Source organism: Sinocyclocheilus anshuiensis, unplaced genomic scaffold, assembly GCF_001515605.1.
Source record: "Sinocyclocheilus anshuiensis isolate Anshui unplaced genomic scaffold, SAMN03320099.WGS_v1.1 scaffold969, whole genome shotgun sequence".
NCBI lineage: Eukaryota > Metazoa > Chordata > Actinopteri > Cypriniformes > Cyprinidae > Sinocyclocheilus > Sinocyclocheilus anshuiensis.
The window spans coordinates 449,977-466,075 of record NW_015557114.1 but is presented as its reverse complement, the minus strand read 5'-3'; the positions used below and the strand labels follow the sequence as shown (position 1 = coordinate 466,075).

General features: G+C 36.3%; 3 protein-coding genes across 3 annotated transcripts in view; all 3 read left to right on the top strand.

The window, feature by feature from the left end:
• Window positions 1-201: 201 nt before the first annotated feature.
• Window positions 202-8,780, top strand: LOC107677732 (multidrug resistance-associated protein 5-like). The gene is made up of 4 exons (XM_016472754.1): window positions 202-285; window positions 1,925-2,038; window positions 3,839-4,003; window positions 7,915-8,780. The coding sequence occupies exons 1-4, from the start codon at window positions 283-285 to the stop codon at window positions 8,011-8,013; spliced, it is 381 nt and encodes a 126-aa protein (XP_016328240.1). The 5' UTR covers window positions 202-282; the 3' UTR covers window positions 8,014-8,780.
• A 1,770-nt stretch (window positions 8,781-10,550) lies between these two features.
• On the top strand, window positions 10,551-13,838 carry LOC107677724 (mediator of RNA polymerase II transcription subunit 12-like). The gene is made up of 3 exons (XM_016472746.1): window positions 10,551-10,747; window positions 11,660-11,764; window positions 13,557-13,838. Exons 1-3 carry the CDS (start codon window positions 10,646-10,648, stop codon window positions 13,782-13,784), a joined length of 435 nt encoding a protein of 144 aa, XP_016328232.1. The 5' UTR covers window positions 10,551-10,645; the 3' UTR covers window positions 13,785-13,838.
• A 1,473-nt stretch (window positions 13,839-15,311) lies between these two features.
• LOC107677714 (mediator of RNA polymerase II transcription subunit 12-like) overlaps window positions 15,312-16,099 on the top strand; it is a 33,838-nt gene continuing 33,050 nt past the window's right edge. The window contains exon 1 of the mRNA XM_016472733.1: window positions 15,312-15,518. Within this exon, the coding sequence (XP_016328219.1) occupies window positions 15,312-15,518 (207 nt within the window). The remainder of the gene's footprint in view (window positions 15,519-16,099) is intronic.

Sequence of the window (16,099 nt, the reverse complement as noted above, 5' to 3'; positions counted from 1 at the left end):
AAGAGACTTCTTTCAAAAACATTAAAAATCTTCCTGATCCCAAACTTTTGAATGGCATTTCAGAAGTAGAGCAAGTAATAAAATTTTGATGAAAGATTACAAAGACAAAAAAATTTTTCCCCTCAAGAATAGCATCCTCTTGATGAAGCGTGTACAGTAAGACTAGGGTCAGTTTATGCTAACTAAGTTGCTTATATAACCAACAGATCAAATCTGGATCCCTGGAATCAATATACAGATGCACAGATCTGGGAAGCACTGGAGAAAACACACATTAAGGACATGGTGAGTAGAAGCAGAAGGTTTTGGATTGATCTTCCAAAGTCTGACTTACTGTAAGAATGAAACGATCACTGGTTTGACGATAAACCACGATTAAAAGTCCCAATGGTTAGTATTACCATTTTAATATTTTAATTATCATTAAAACCGAATTTGATTATCGCTATTTGGAAAAAAAAAAACTTGTGGTAAATACTGCTCAGCATTAAGCAAAGTTAATAAGAGTCTGTAGAACATGTTAGTAGATAACATGTTATGGTGTAAGTCACCCAACCAGTATTTTTTGTTTGTTTAAACTCCAGCCAACATTTTTAACAAACAAAAACAAAAAGTGCATAGTGCTGCTCATTTTAGTTGTTGTGTATGAGTACTATTTGAACACTTCCAGCCAGTGTTGGGGTAACGCATTACAAGTAACGCGAGTTACGTAATCAGATTACTTTTTTTCAAGTAACTAGTAAAGTAACGCATTACTTTTTTAATTTACAAGGGAATATCTGAGTTACTTTTTCAAATAAGTAACGCAAGTTACTTTTTTTTTTCAATTTATTGACTGACAGCTCTCCTGTCCCCATGTTGAGAGAAATCAGAAGATGTTACTGTAGTTCTATGCAGAGGAACGGGAGTGAATGCAGAGGCGTTGTGTGCGCTGTGTAAACATGATGGTTGTTGTTCTAGACTAAAAGTGAACATGCATTTACTCATCTCACTTGCACAAAAACAGATTCAGTATTCCTCTAAATTAATAAAAAAACAGTGAAATGCAAACCTGTAATAATTAAATGTTTAACACAATTATCCTTTATGTATTTAATTCCATTTTATTAACCAATGTCTTTACTGCTGACCTTGATGATCCAATTCAATCATACTAAGCAAAAAATGACTTCAGATAAACATAACATTTGTGTTTGTAGTGTTGAACTTTTTTCTCCTGTGTCCTATTCTTCATGCAATCCAGAATGGAAGCACAGCTGAAAGGTTTGTTTGAGCTGCGCCCTCTGCTGTACAGATATTAATTTACATTTCCTTCAGCCTGAGTCTTATTCATTTCACTTTTGGTGTGAAAGGGCTTTTATATTGCCAAAAATATAACTTTTTTATTTTAAAAACAAACAAGCAAGCCCTGTCCAGATTTTAAAAGTAACGCAAAAGTAACGTAACGCATTACTTTCCATAAAAAGTAACTAAGTACCGTAATTAGTTTTAGCAATAGATGTAAATGTGACAGTATAACACAAGCTGTTATACTGATGTCTTTTGAAACACTGATTACATGAGACAGGAGACGGATTTCAGTAAGTTGTACTCTTTCTTTTAACACCTTCGGATGTTCATTCATGTTTATTTCGTGCTGAAACTGCTATTAAAGCAGAGGAGATGATCAGTTTGCACTACCGCTTCTCTTCCACTCCACATTAAACAATGCCAAAATTAGTAATATTGTAATGCATTACTTTTAAAAGTAACTTTCCCCAACACTGCATCCAGCACATTTGAATAATACCATGATAATATTGATAACCGTGATCTTTTGGTCACTATAGTCGTGATATGACGTGATATTCACCTCTAGCCTGACTTTGTATTGGCTTTGGAGTAGCTGTGCCTGAGAGCTTGTCACGTGTTGATTTGGTTTCAGGTAAGCCAGCTGCCTAATTCACTGCATTCAGAGGTGACGGAGAACGGAGAGAACTTCTCAGTGGGAGAGAGACAGCTGCTGTGTGTGGCCAGAGCTCTTCTCAGACACAGCAAGGTAACTGTTGAACCCAGCGCTGCTTGTCAGCCGGACTGAAATAAGAAACAACACATTGTTCTTGCAAAAGTAAACAAACCTGTCCTTAAAGTGAATCTTGAAACAAATGAATGCTTCCAGGAACTGTATTGTTGGCATCTGCCTAATTTGACTAGCTTCTATCAAGTAAGAGAATTTGTGCCAAAATATCATCAACAACTAAAACTTTCTTCTCCCCCTTTAAAACGGATGAACTGGTTTATTTAACTACTTTGCCTATATTTGATTATATGGTTAGTTGCAGTGTGTTAGTTGCATTCATCATTGTTTTCCCCCTGCTGTTGTGAAGCACTGGTGAATCTCAGCGGTTGTAAAATGGTGAAACATTGCCACCACATGGCACACTATTGAAAGATCACAAGTATAGAGTTCTTTCCAAAGTCTTCTCTCTTGCGGACAATGTAAACATTTGCACAGTATGTGCAATGATATGAGAACGGGACATGATGTAACAGATGAATGTTTACATAAAGCACAGGAGTTACATCAGTGACACCTGATTATCATTCACATAGATAAATGATTCCTCTTCAGGGAAAAGTTAAACCAGTGGTTCTTAGCATTTACATACAAGGCCCCACATTGTGCACAAAAATATTAAAAGGCCACCAAGCCTAGTTTAGTTTTTTTATCTATGGGCACTCCTAGTTTCTGTAAAATATGTCACTAAAATAAACCAATTGATTTACATGACTCTTCTTTTGTGATTTAAAAATATTACAAATATTTTACTCATAGTTTCTACTCTAATTTAGAGCATGGCATAACTAGAATAATGTGCATTCATTATTAATAATCCTATGGATTTTAAAGGTTTTACGTATTTGTTTGTTTGTTTGAAATAACTAGACTTTATATCATGCTCATATATCAAGGTTTTCCAGGACAATGGGAATCCTGGTTCTTAAAACAAAACAGTTGTTGAGGAAGTGAAATAAGAAATATCTGATTTGTAGTTGTTTCAGCTTGTTTTGTCTTATTTTAAGTAATTGAGAGGCCCTCGTAAACGTTTGCTGAGGTCCCCTGGTTGAGAACCACCAGTTTATACAACTTAAATAATAATCATATATCTTTACTGAATAATTTGTGTATTTACTTCATTACTTCAAATCACCATAGACTATTGGCCATTTTAAAAAAATGACAAGACAAGCCATTCGATATGTCCTGCCACCGTTTCAGTTAGACATATGTGACCCTGGAGCACAAAAGCAGTCTTAAGTCGCTGGGGTATATTTGTAGCAATAGCCAAAAACACATTATATGGGTCAAAATTATCGATTTCTCTTTTATGCCAAAAATCATTAGGATATTAAGTAAAGATCATGTTCCATGAAGACATTTGGTAAATTTCCTACTGTAAATATATCAAAACTTAATTTTTGATTAGTAATATGCATTGCTAAGAACTTCATTTGGACAACTTTAAAGGCGATTTTCTCAATATTTTGATTTTTTTGCACCCTCAGATTCCAGATTTTCAAATAGTTGTATCTCGGCCAAATATTGTCCTATCCTAACAAACCATACATCAAAGCTTATTTATTCAGCTTTCAGATGATGTATAAATCTCAATTTTGAAAAACTGACCCTTATAAAATTGTCACATATGTCACAAAAATTATTAAAATTGTCACATATGTCAAAACACACAAAAAAAGAGCGTGGTCTAAAAAACATTACAGTGCAGGAGAAATGACTGGCCATAACGTTCATGATCACAGATTTGTGCTGCATGTAATCTTGTGACGTGTGTTTCAGATCCTGCTGTTAGACGAGGCAACAGCTGCGATTGACACAGAGACAGACCGCCTCATACAGGACACCATTCGCACCTCGTTCAGTGGCTGCAGCACTCTCGTGATCGCGCATCGCCTCAACACTGTGCTGAACTGTGACAGGATCATGGTCCTGGACCAGGAGCAGGTGGGTCTCCTCCTTCATCTGCTGTTGTTTTAATGATTATGATACAGTGACCCCAAAGACTGTTTTGTTTTGTTTTATTCAATGGACTGAAAACACTCCTATAGTGTCTTATTATTCTAAATAAATGCACTGATTAACCGAAAGAATTGGACATAAAAGATTAAGCTTACATCTAATAAGGTTAGAAAAAACCTTACAAAGGTAAAAATGTCCCTAGAACTCGATTTAAAGGGATAGTTCACCCAAAAATGAAAATTACCCCATGATTTACTCACCCTCAAGCCATCCGAGGTGTATATGACTTTCTTTTTTCAGACGGATACAATCGGAGTTAAATTAATTAATGTCCAGGCTAATCCATGCTTTATAATGGATTAGTAATATTGTAATGCATTACTTTTAAAAGTAACTTTCCCCAACACTGCATCCAGCACATTTGAATAATACCATGATAATATTGATAACCGTGATCTTTTGGTCACTATAGTCGTGATATGACGTGATATTCACCTCTAGCCTGACTTTGTATTGGCTTTGGAGTAGCTGTGCCTGAGAGCTTGTCACGTGTTGATTTGGTTTCAGGTAAGCCAGCTGCCTAATTCACTGCATTCAGAGGTGACGGAGAACGGAGAGAACTTCTCAGTGGGAGAGAGACAGCTGCTGTGTGTGGCCAGAGCTCTTCTCAGACACAGCAAGGTAACTGTTGAACCCAGCGCTGCTTGTCAGCCGGACTGAAATAAGAAACAACACATTGTTCTTGCAAAAGTAAACAAACCTGTCCTTAAAGTGAATCTTGAAACAAATGAATGCTTCCAGGAACTGTATTGTTGGCATCTGCCTAATTTGACTAGCTTCTATCAAGTAAGAGAATTTGTGCCAAAATATCATCAACAACTAAAACTTTCTTCTCCCCCTTTAAAACGGATGAACTGGTTTATTTAACTACTTTGCCTATATTTGATTATATGGTTAGTTGCAGTGTGTTAGTTGCATTCATCATTGTTTTCCCCCTGCTGTTGTGAAGCACTGGTGAATCTCAGCGGTTGTAAAATGGTGAAACATTGCCACCACATGGCACACTATTGAAAGATCACAAGTATAGAGTTCTTTCCAAAGTCTTCTCTCTTGCGGACAATGTAAACATTTGCACAGTATGTGCAATGATATGAGAACGGGACATGATGTAACAGATGAATGTTTACATAAAGCACAGGAGTTACATCAGTGACACCTGATTATCATTCACATAGATAAATGATTCCTCTTCAGGGAAAAGTTAAACCAGTGGTTCTTAGCATTTACATACAAGGCCCCACATTGTGCACAAAAATATTAAAAGGCCACCAAGCCTAGTTTAGTTTTTTTATCTATGGGCACTCCTAGTTTCTGTAAAATATGTCACTAAAATAAACCAATTGATTTACATGACTCTTCTTTTGTGATTTAAAAATATTACAAATATTTTACTCATAGTTTCTACTCTAATTTAGAGCATGGCATAACTAGAATAATGTGCATTCATTATTAATAATCCTATGGATTTTAAAGGTTTTACGTATTTGTTTGTTTGTTTGAAATAACTAGACTTTATATCATGCTCATATATCAAGGTTTTCCAGGACAATGGGAATCCTGGTTCTTAAAACAAAACAGTTGTTGAGGAAGTGAAATAAGAAATATCTGATTTGTAGTTGTTTCAGCTTGTTTTGTCTTATTTTAAGTAATTGAGAGGCCCTCGTAAACGTTTGCTGAGGTCCCCTGGTTGAGAACCACCAGTTTATACAACTTAAATAATAATCATATATCTTTACTGAATAATTTGTGTATTTACTTCATTACTTCAAATCACCATAGACTATTGGCCATTTTAAAAAAATGACAAGACAAGCCATTCGATATGTCCTGCCACCGTTTCAGTTAGACATATGTGACCCTGGAGCACAAAAGCAGTCTTAAGTCGCTGGGGTATATTTGTAGCAATAGCCAAAAACACATTATATGGGTCAAAATTATCGATTTCTCTTTTATGCCAAAAATCATTAGGATATTAAGTAAAGATCATGTTCCATGAAGACATTTGGTAAATTTCCTACTGTAAATATATCAAAACTTAATTTTTGATTAGTAATATGCATTGCTAAGAACTTCATTTGGACAACTTTAAAGGCGATTTTCTCAATATTTTGATTTTTTTGCACCCTCAGATTCCAGATTTTCAAATAGTTGTATCTCGGCCAAATATTGTCCTATCCTAACAAACCATACATCAAAGCTTATTTATTCAGCTTTCAGATGATGTATAAATCTCAATTTTGAAAAACTGACCCTTATAAAATTGTCACATATGTCACAAAAATTATTAAAATTGTCACATATGTCAAAACACACAAAAAAAGAGCGTGGTCTAAAAAACATTACAGTGCAGGAGAAATGACTGGCCATAACGTTCATGATCACAGATTTGTGCTGCATGTAATCTTGTGACGTGTGTTTCAGATCCTGCTGTTAGACGAGGCAACAGCTGCGATTGACACAGAGACAGACCGCCTCATACAGGACACCATTCGCACCTCGTTCAGTGGCTGCAGCACTCTCGTGATCGCGCATCGCCTCAACACTGTGCTGAACTGTGACAGGATCATGGTCCTGGACCAGGAGCAGGTGGGTCTCCTCCTTCATCTGCTGTTGTTTTAATGATTATGATACAGTGACCCCAAAGACTGTTTTGTTTTGTTTTATTCAATGGACTGAAAACACTCCTATAGTGTCTTATTATTCTAAATAAATGCACTGATTAACCGAAAGAATTGGACATAAAAGATTAAGCTTACATCTAATAAGGTTAGAAAAAACCTTACAAAGGTAAAAATGTCCCTAGAACTCGATTTAAAGGGATAGTTCACCCAAAAATGAAAATTACCCCATGATTTACTCACCCTCAAGCCATCCGAGGTGTATATGACTTTCTTTTTTCAGACGGATACAATCGGAGTTAAATTAATTAATGTCCAGGCTAATCCATGCTTTATAATGGGAGTGGATGGTAGCCCAAAATTTGAAGTCCAAAAAATTTAACCAATCCATTATAAAAGACGTCCACACGGCTCCGGGGGGTTAATAAAGGCCTTCTGAAGCGAAGCGATGCGTTTGTGTCAGAAAAACATCCATATTTACAACTATATAAACCTTAATCTCTAGCTTCCGCTAGCTGTCGTACTGTCGTTGGGAGCCTTAAGTACCAGCATAAAAACACACTCATCTAGTTATCGATATCGACAAAATCATCCAAAATGATTGAAATCGTTTTTTGCCAGTATCGCTCACCCTTATGTTTAAGTGTCAGTGCATAGACAACAAAACATTAAACCAAGTGGCATTTACAAGAAAAAGCTCAAGCATCCACAAAACACAAGTTTTTACAATGTTTTTTTTTTTTACTGATAAAACCATAGATATAACACTCAAAATCAAGATATTTGGAGAATTGTCATTGTTCAGGTTCATAATTAATGTGATAATCAAACGCAAAAGATGCAGTCTGTAGAAATCTCACAGAGCATAATGAATCTTACATGTCAGATTACACGTGAATGTGAAAATATAATCGTATTAGACATTTTATTCTATAAATGCGGTGTATATACATAGAGAGAGCTGTCAAATTAACATTAACACATGAAATTGAAATTACATGTTTAACAGTAGTGTGTTTTCAAACCGTTAATGCATTTATCGGATGTATTCTTTCTATGTGTAGAATAACTGACTCAGAGCAGTGTGTCATTCGTTTAGAGAATGCACTTGGTTTGATATTGTGTGTCAAAACACTGCCTATAATACACAGTATGGACTGCATGTACAGTAGTAAGTCAAAGTCATGCTGATGTGACATCTTCTCATCTTTGAAATAGATTTTGGAGTTTGACACCCCTTCAAACCTGCTGGCTGATGAAAACTCACGTTTTCGTGCCATGATGTTGGCAGCTGAAGAAACGCTTAGTCACCCCTAAGAAGTCAGCAGCCACTGAAGACATCCAGAGAGACACAGAGACACATCCAGAGAGAGCAGAGCTCCTCCAGCCTGCTGAGAAGACTGAAATCCTTGAAGCTGCTCAAACTGAGATTGTCCGTTTGTTTGGTGTAGTTTAAGACGATGATCATGTTGTTATTAGCACACAGAGAGATTCTGAGTTTATATAGTGTATGATGTCCGACGGGAACGTTTATGTTGATGGCACTTTATTTGTGTTACGTGGCTGAAGAATCCTGCCTTCCGCAGAAGCATCAGGACTCCTGGAGTCAGTCTGAACAAGTGTTGACTGAGTGTGTTTCTCATACGAGACGTCCTTCTACCTGGGTTTGGTGGAAGTAAATTTTGCACACTGATAATGTATTTGTTTTCCTGTCTTTAAGCATTTATTTGCTGTGTAAAAGTATGCAAGGTATGCATCGACCATAAGGTATCCTATTGATTTGCCTTATTTGTATCTGAGGTTTTCAGGCATATATGAATCCAACCAAAGATGACGTTCAGATCAGTCACACATATCAAACATTCCAGAAATCAGCACAAAATGTTTATTTTTATATCTGCTTGTGCTTTTGTTGTTACTCATACTGTGTAAGTTTTGTGCCTCTGCTGTTATATATTTGGCAGATATCTGTCAAAAGCATTGTGCAAATAGTGTTTTAGTGACAAAATGTGCAATGTGAATTCTTGCAATAATTCAACGTTCTTATTTGTACTATTTCTGTGTAATATGCTGTTCTGATTTTTTTTGCTTACAACTTTCATTGATTGTCATTATGCTGGGTTGATTATATCCTCCGAAGATTCACGGGAATCCAAAGAGACTTTAATTTATGTTTGAAATCAAGGTAGTTTCATGCACACATGGAGGCTGGGAAGATTGTAATGCTAAATATCTCATTCATTCTTGAGGAGTGATCTCTTCAGGAATGGATGATTTGGTTGGTTTTATTTTCCAGGCTGAAAATTGCACAGTGAACATTTATGTACCTGAAACATGCAAGGCCTTTGGGGGTCTATATATATATTTGTATAAATATATATGGCATACCGTGCAGTATCTGTTTATGGTTATCTTGGAAATATCAAGATAAAGAGAAATTGGTTCATAAGCTTAGATACAGTATGCTAATCATTAAGAGTTGCCTTGTTCTTTATGATTCAGAGATTATAGTTTTGTGGTTGTTTTATGAACACTTGTTTTATGATTGTTATAAAAATGCTTTATTGAATAAAGATTATATGTATACATTTAACTGTTGTGTGTGTGTGTGTGTGTGTGTGTGTGTGTGTGTGTGCGCGTCACATTTCAGCATGTTTCAGTATGTTAAATGACATTTCTGCCGTACATCAGCAGTGATATCTCATATGTGATATCACAATAGCTATTTCTGTTCCTGTCCACTCAATTTACAGCTGAACTTACACAGCTCTGTCATTTTATCTGAACTTAGTCTCCATGGAGACGGCTAGAAATAAAAATTGTGCATATTCAAACACACACTCGAGCAGATGCAAACTCAACATGCGCACACACTTCACAAAACTTACTGTACACAGGTATGTAAATTCAGACACTATTATTATCAGTCAGTAAATATAAAAGCACACACTCAGCTGTTGACACATGTATTGTTAGCTTCTTAAACAATAACAAAACTGGTTTAACAGCACAGAAATTTGAAAGTAACTCTATCGTCCCCAGGTAAACCATGATCATTTTTTATATATTTTATTTTATTTTTTGACCTTGTGGAGACACTTTTTGGGGAAACAGTTTATAAGTCATATTAAGATATTATTGTTTTTTTTTTTTATGTAAAAATACAAACAATCAATCAATCAATAAGCGTTTCCTGTGAGAGTTAGGTTAAGGGGATAGAATACAGTTTGCACAGTATAAAAGTCATTATGTTTATGGAAAGTCACCATAAAACATGGAAACCCAAGTCTGTTAGTGTGTGTGTGTGTGTGCGCGTGTGTGCGTGCGTGCGTGCGTGTGTGTGTGTTTTAACATATTTTGTCAATTTTCATGTAATTTCTAATTATGCATTATTTTTAGTATGTCAAACAATTAATCGCGACTAATCGCATCCAAAATAAAAGTTTTTGTTTACATAATATAAATATTTATATTATGTAAATATTTTTAAAATATATACACGTATGTTTATATATTTATATATATATCATAAATATACACAGTACACACACATATATTATCTAAATAAAAACTTTTATTTTGGATGCGATTAATCGTTTGACAGCACTAGTATTTTACCTGTTTGGACTTTTTTTTTTATATGTGGCATACATTATATAAAGAAAAACGTTATATAAACATTATGTACTACGAAAAATTATTGATGATTCCATGGAACTCACTTCCAAAAACACAACACAAAACAAATGAACCACAACGACGCTGCGAGAAAGTAAAATCCATCAAAGAAGCTCCATTTGTTGTGCTGGAGGGACTTTTATGTTGTCTTGTGTTTACCCATCATTCTCGTCGGAGCGGAAGCAGCGGTGAAGCAGCGGTGAAGCAGCGGAGCTCTAGCCGCAGCAGCAGCGCTCAGGATCGGCCACACACCGGCTGACATGCCGCGGGGATGATGGCTGCCTTCGGCATTCTGAGCTACGAACACAGGCCTCTCAAACGGCCCAGACTCGGTCCTCCGGACGTTTATCCGCAGGACCCGAAGCAAAAGGAGGTTAGACGACGTTCCCTCTTCCTCTGTAGCGACATTTAATATTTAAATAGGGAATTAAAGCGTGTTTTGAGATCAGGCCCTGCTTTCAGCTAACGGCCAATAACAATGAAACCAACGGCTCGGTTAGCTGAACCGAGACAGACAAACATAATTTATGCCTCAAGTGATTTCGGTCTTCATCTTTGGTTGGTATTGCAGATGGTTACAGAGAGAAAAGGGAACATAAAATCGGCTTTAAAATCTGTATTTATCGAGCTTTTTATTTAAAGCTGCTTTCATCGCTCCTTTATAAAGGGCTTCATGAAATCTACAACCGTTATTATCATTATTTTATGTATTTTAAGAAAGCGATAAAAGCTGTGTTAATTGCAAATAAATACTTGAGATGTAAACAGTCCTAGTAGCCTGTTAGTGCTGTCGGGATGTTTATGTTTGTTGACAGCTTCTGTTGAATTGATGTGTTTATCATGGATGCGTTTTAAAACCTAGCAAGCTGTCTAGCTAGGCAACATTTCTGGGCATCACGGGTTCCTTAAGAATTTTGTACATTGATGATCTATGCATGCAAATAATATACGTGCATATGATGCCTATAATGCCTGTCTAGCTAGAAACAGTCTCAGTTGTCCGCAAATTGAAGAAACAGAAAATGCATATGAAAGTATATTTGAATATCTCTTTCATTATATGGACTTATTCATCATAAGTCTTATTATTTGTTAGCATTGCATGTGAAGTCTTATAATTGCACCTGCAGGTTTTTCTGTCTGAATGCAGTGTTTGTTGTCTTGATGCATTTTGAATGAGTGATTGTCGTTCTCTGGTGTTTGATTAACTCTCCAGCATACACTGAAATGAAAATGAGATATGCATGCATGAGGCATTTAGTAACAAATCTCTCTCGTTGGTTAGGATGAGTTGACGGCATTGAACGTCAAGCAAGGATTTAACAACCAGCCAGCTGTTTCAGGCGATGAGCATGGCAGCGCTAAAAATGTCAATTTCAACCCTTCAAAGGTAAGGTTATAAGTGCAGAGGTTATCTGCATACATGTGTTTTATCAGTCAAATCCTCATTCTTTTACAGGTTTTTAGAAACAGAACTTTATCTGTTTTTGTCGGATATCTGGACATTGTGAACAAATGGACACTTACAAATTAATATCACAGATATTGAAAATGTTTACATACCACCCTCAGATTTTAAAACTTCCATAGTATCTTGCATCAACAACAAATGGCAAAATGAATAAGAGCAATGTATCAAAAACAAATAGTATGCATTTGACATTACTGTGGGTAAAATCATATATATACAGCTAAGGAAAAAATTAAGAGAACACTTGAAAGTTTCTCTGGATTTATAATTATGTGTTTGAGTAACACAATTTTTGTTTTATTCTGTAAACGACCTAAGACATTTTAAATAAAAATGTTGTCATTTAGAGCATGAAATGACAATTGGTCAAAATAACAAAAAGATGGCATGTTTTCAGACATGTTTATATTCATTTTTAGACAACACAATACTCATTTTTTTTATTTCAGAAGAGTTAATAAATCAGTATGTGCTATACTATATATATAGAGAGAGAGAGAAAATACACATTTTTTAGTTTTCTGATACCAAAAACCTGTTAGCAGCAAGTCTTGTCTAGTACCCAAAACTGTAATAATCTTCTATCAGCTAAGAAGTTGACTGAGTAAAGCCAAAGAAGAGCAGAAGCAGGAGGTGAAGTAATGATAAAAAATGAGCAGAGTTTATTGAATAATCTTAGTTGCGTGTTTCAATGCTCAGACTTCATTTGAGCAGCACAAATGCAACAAGTGTTGTTATACCACAAGCAATAGCAACGTCCTGTTAAAAACCAACATCCAACCTTAAAAACCTTGAAATTGAGACATTCTCTTATATCTTTACTCGTGAAGACAAATAACCCTTAAAGGGGTCATATGATGCGATTTCAACTTTTCCTTTCTCTTTGGAGTGTTACAAGCTGTTCGTGAATAAATAAGATCCCTAAAGTTGCAAAGACTCGTCCACGGCCTCCTAATAATGTACAGTATGTGGAAAATAATGTGTTTTTTGAACCTTAAACCGCATAAACACATTTCATTACACCAAATACACAAAATAATGTTCTTTTTAGCAACGTCATATGACCCCTTTAAAACCACGCAATAAGATTAAACAACAATGGAAAATAATACAAAAATAAAATAATATAAATGACTAATCAATGAATGAATCAATAAAACAAGTGTATAAATGGTTTAAATCAGGGGCCTGGAGGGCCGGTGTCCTGCAGAGTTTAGCTCAAACCCTAATCAAACACACCTAAATCAGCTAATCAAGGTCTTACTAGGTATACTAGAAACTTCCAGGACAGTTGGAGCTAAACTCTGCAGGACACCGGCCCTCCAGGACCGAGTTTAGAGACCCCTGGTTTAAATGATTATTATAAGTGATTATATGGTTAAATGGAACAATAAAATTAATGAGTATGAATGGATAAATGTATATAAAAGAAACTAAGTAAAACACAAGTTCTCAATATCAAATGAATATCCACTGTGCTGGTTTAAGTTCTCACAGGAAATTATTTTACTCCTCAAACACTCGAAGGCAAAGTCAACCCTGAATCCATTTTTGTTCCAAACCTGACGTAGGTTTATAAATTGCTCTTTTATACTGTTTCAACTTGTTACTTACCATGAAAATAGCCAAGGAAGCTGGCGTGGTGTTAAAACATCAACCAGCCAACCTCATTCATTTACCTTTGGCATTCCTGTTACCTTCTGCTTTTCAGATCAGCTCAAACTTCAGCAGCATCATTGCGGAGAAGTTACGCTGCAACACATTTCCAGACACTGGCAAGAGGAAGCCGCAGGTCAATCAGAAGGACAACTTCTGGCTTGTCACAGCGCGGTCGCAGAGCTCCATTAATAACTGGTTCACAGACTTGGCCGGGACCAAACCCTTAACTCAGCTCGCTAAAAAGGTTCGCTTTTGCCATGCTGCGGTTTGTAAACTCTGAACAGAGCGCTTGTGTAGATCCAGAACATGCTGTTAACAGCACACAAACCTTTACTGAATTTCACAGAACACGGTCAAATGGTTTGTGATCTTAAAGGATTAGTTAACTTCCAGAATAAAAATCTCCTGATAATTTACTCACCCCCATGTCATCCAAGATGTTCATGTCTTTCTGTCTTCAGTCACAAAGAAATTAAAGTTTTTGAGGAAAACATTCCAGGAATTTTCTCCATATAATGGACTTCAATGGTGCTTAACGGGCTGAAGGTCCAAATTGCAGTTTCAGTGCAGCTTCAAAGAGCGCTACACGATCCCAGCCGAGAAATAAGGCTCTTATCTAACAAAACCATCGGTCATTTTCTAAAAAAAATAAACATTTATATACTTTAACCACAAATGCTGGTCTTGCACTAGCTTGATTTCACACATTACGTAATCACGCTGGAAAGGTCACGGAAGTACCGACCCAGTGTTTACAAAGTGAACGTGCAAAGAAAGTCAAACGCCCTTTACAAAAAACGGTAAAACAGCGATGTAGTACGATTTAGAACGATTTTGAAGTTGGAGGAGAAAATGAGATGGGACTTTTTCGATATACCCTAACTGGCATGAACCGGAATGCACAGAGTTCACACAGAATTAGACAAGACGAGCGTTAGAGGGAAAAAATATATAAATTGTAATTTTTTTTTTAATGAATGACAGATCGTTTCGCTAGATAAGACCCTTATTCCTCATCTAGGATCGTGTAGAACACTTTGAAGCTGCAATTTGGACCTTCCACCCAGTGAACCCCACTGAAGTCCACTATACAGAGAAAAACACTGCAATGTTTTCCTCAAAAACCTTAATTTCTTTTCGACTGAAGAAAGACATGAACATCTTGGATGACATGGGGGTGAGTAAATTATCATGAAATTTTAATTCTGGAGTGAACTAATCCTGTAAGATATGTGTGTGGTCCCATGCATGTAGCCTATATTGACTGCTAATATTTACTTTTCACTTATTTGCAAGAAGTGAGGTTTGGTGTTTTGTAATATTGTTTGGGTTACCGAAGGTACTGTACAGGAGTACAGGAGGTACTGCAAAAGTAAAAGTTGGCTGAAATATAAAAACTCAAGTAAAGTACAGATACTCCCAAAAAATAATTAAGTACTGTAACGAAGTATTATTACTTCGTTACATTACACCACTGCCCCCATGTCCTTCTTTCTTCAGTCACAAAGAAATTAAAGTTTTTGAGGAAAACATTCCAGGAATTTTCTCCATATAATGGACTTCAATGGTGCTTAACGGGCTGAAGGTCCAAATTGCAGTTTCAGTGCAGCTTCAAAGAGCGCTACACGATCCCAGCCGAGAAATAAGGCTCTTATCTAACAAAACCATCGGTCATTTTCTAAAAAAAAGAAACATTTATATACTTTAACCACAAATGCTGGTCTTGCACTAGCTTGATTTCACGCATTACGTAATCACGCTGGAAAGGTCACGGAAGTACCGACCCAGTGTTGGGCTTTGTGCTGCAATGCCTCACTGGCTTTATCTGGCTTCTGCAGAATGGACTCAGATAATTACTAAATACCTGTGGGAGCAGCTGCAGAAGGTGGCAGAGTTTTACAGACAGTCTCCCAGCCAGGGCTGTGGGTCTCCTCTGCCCGCTCCTCCTGCTGAGGTGGAAACCGCCATGAAACAGTGGGAGTACAACGAGAAGCTGGCCATGTTCATGTTTCAGGTAGGTGAGCCCAGTTTTATTTACAGATGCAGTGCAGCTGTCTCTTAATACAGAGGGCTGTCAACTAGAAACATGGGAGTTATGTCCCACAAAGATTACGTTTTTAAAGGGATAGTTCACCCAAAAATAAAAATGTCATCATTTACTCACCCTCGTCATTCCAAACCCATAACGTTTGTTTATTTTTGGAACACAAATGAAGATATTTCTAAATACGCTCTCATTATTTTTGTCCATTCATTGAAAGTCACCTCACCTTTTATATATACGCCACCATGTAAAAGTTTGGGGTTGGGAAGATTTCTGTTTTTGAAAGAAGTCTCTTCAGCTCACCAAGGCTGCATTTATTTGATCAAAAATACAGCAGTATTATGAAATATTATTACAATTTAAAATAACTGTTTATTATTGTAATATATTTTAAAATGTAATTTATTCCTGTGATGCAAAGCTGAATTTTTAGCATCATTACTCCAGTCTTCAGTGTCACATGATCCTTCAGAAATCATTCTAATATGCTGATTTGCTGCTCAAAACACATTTATTTGTGCAAACTGTGATACTTTTTTTTCTGGATTCTT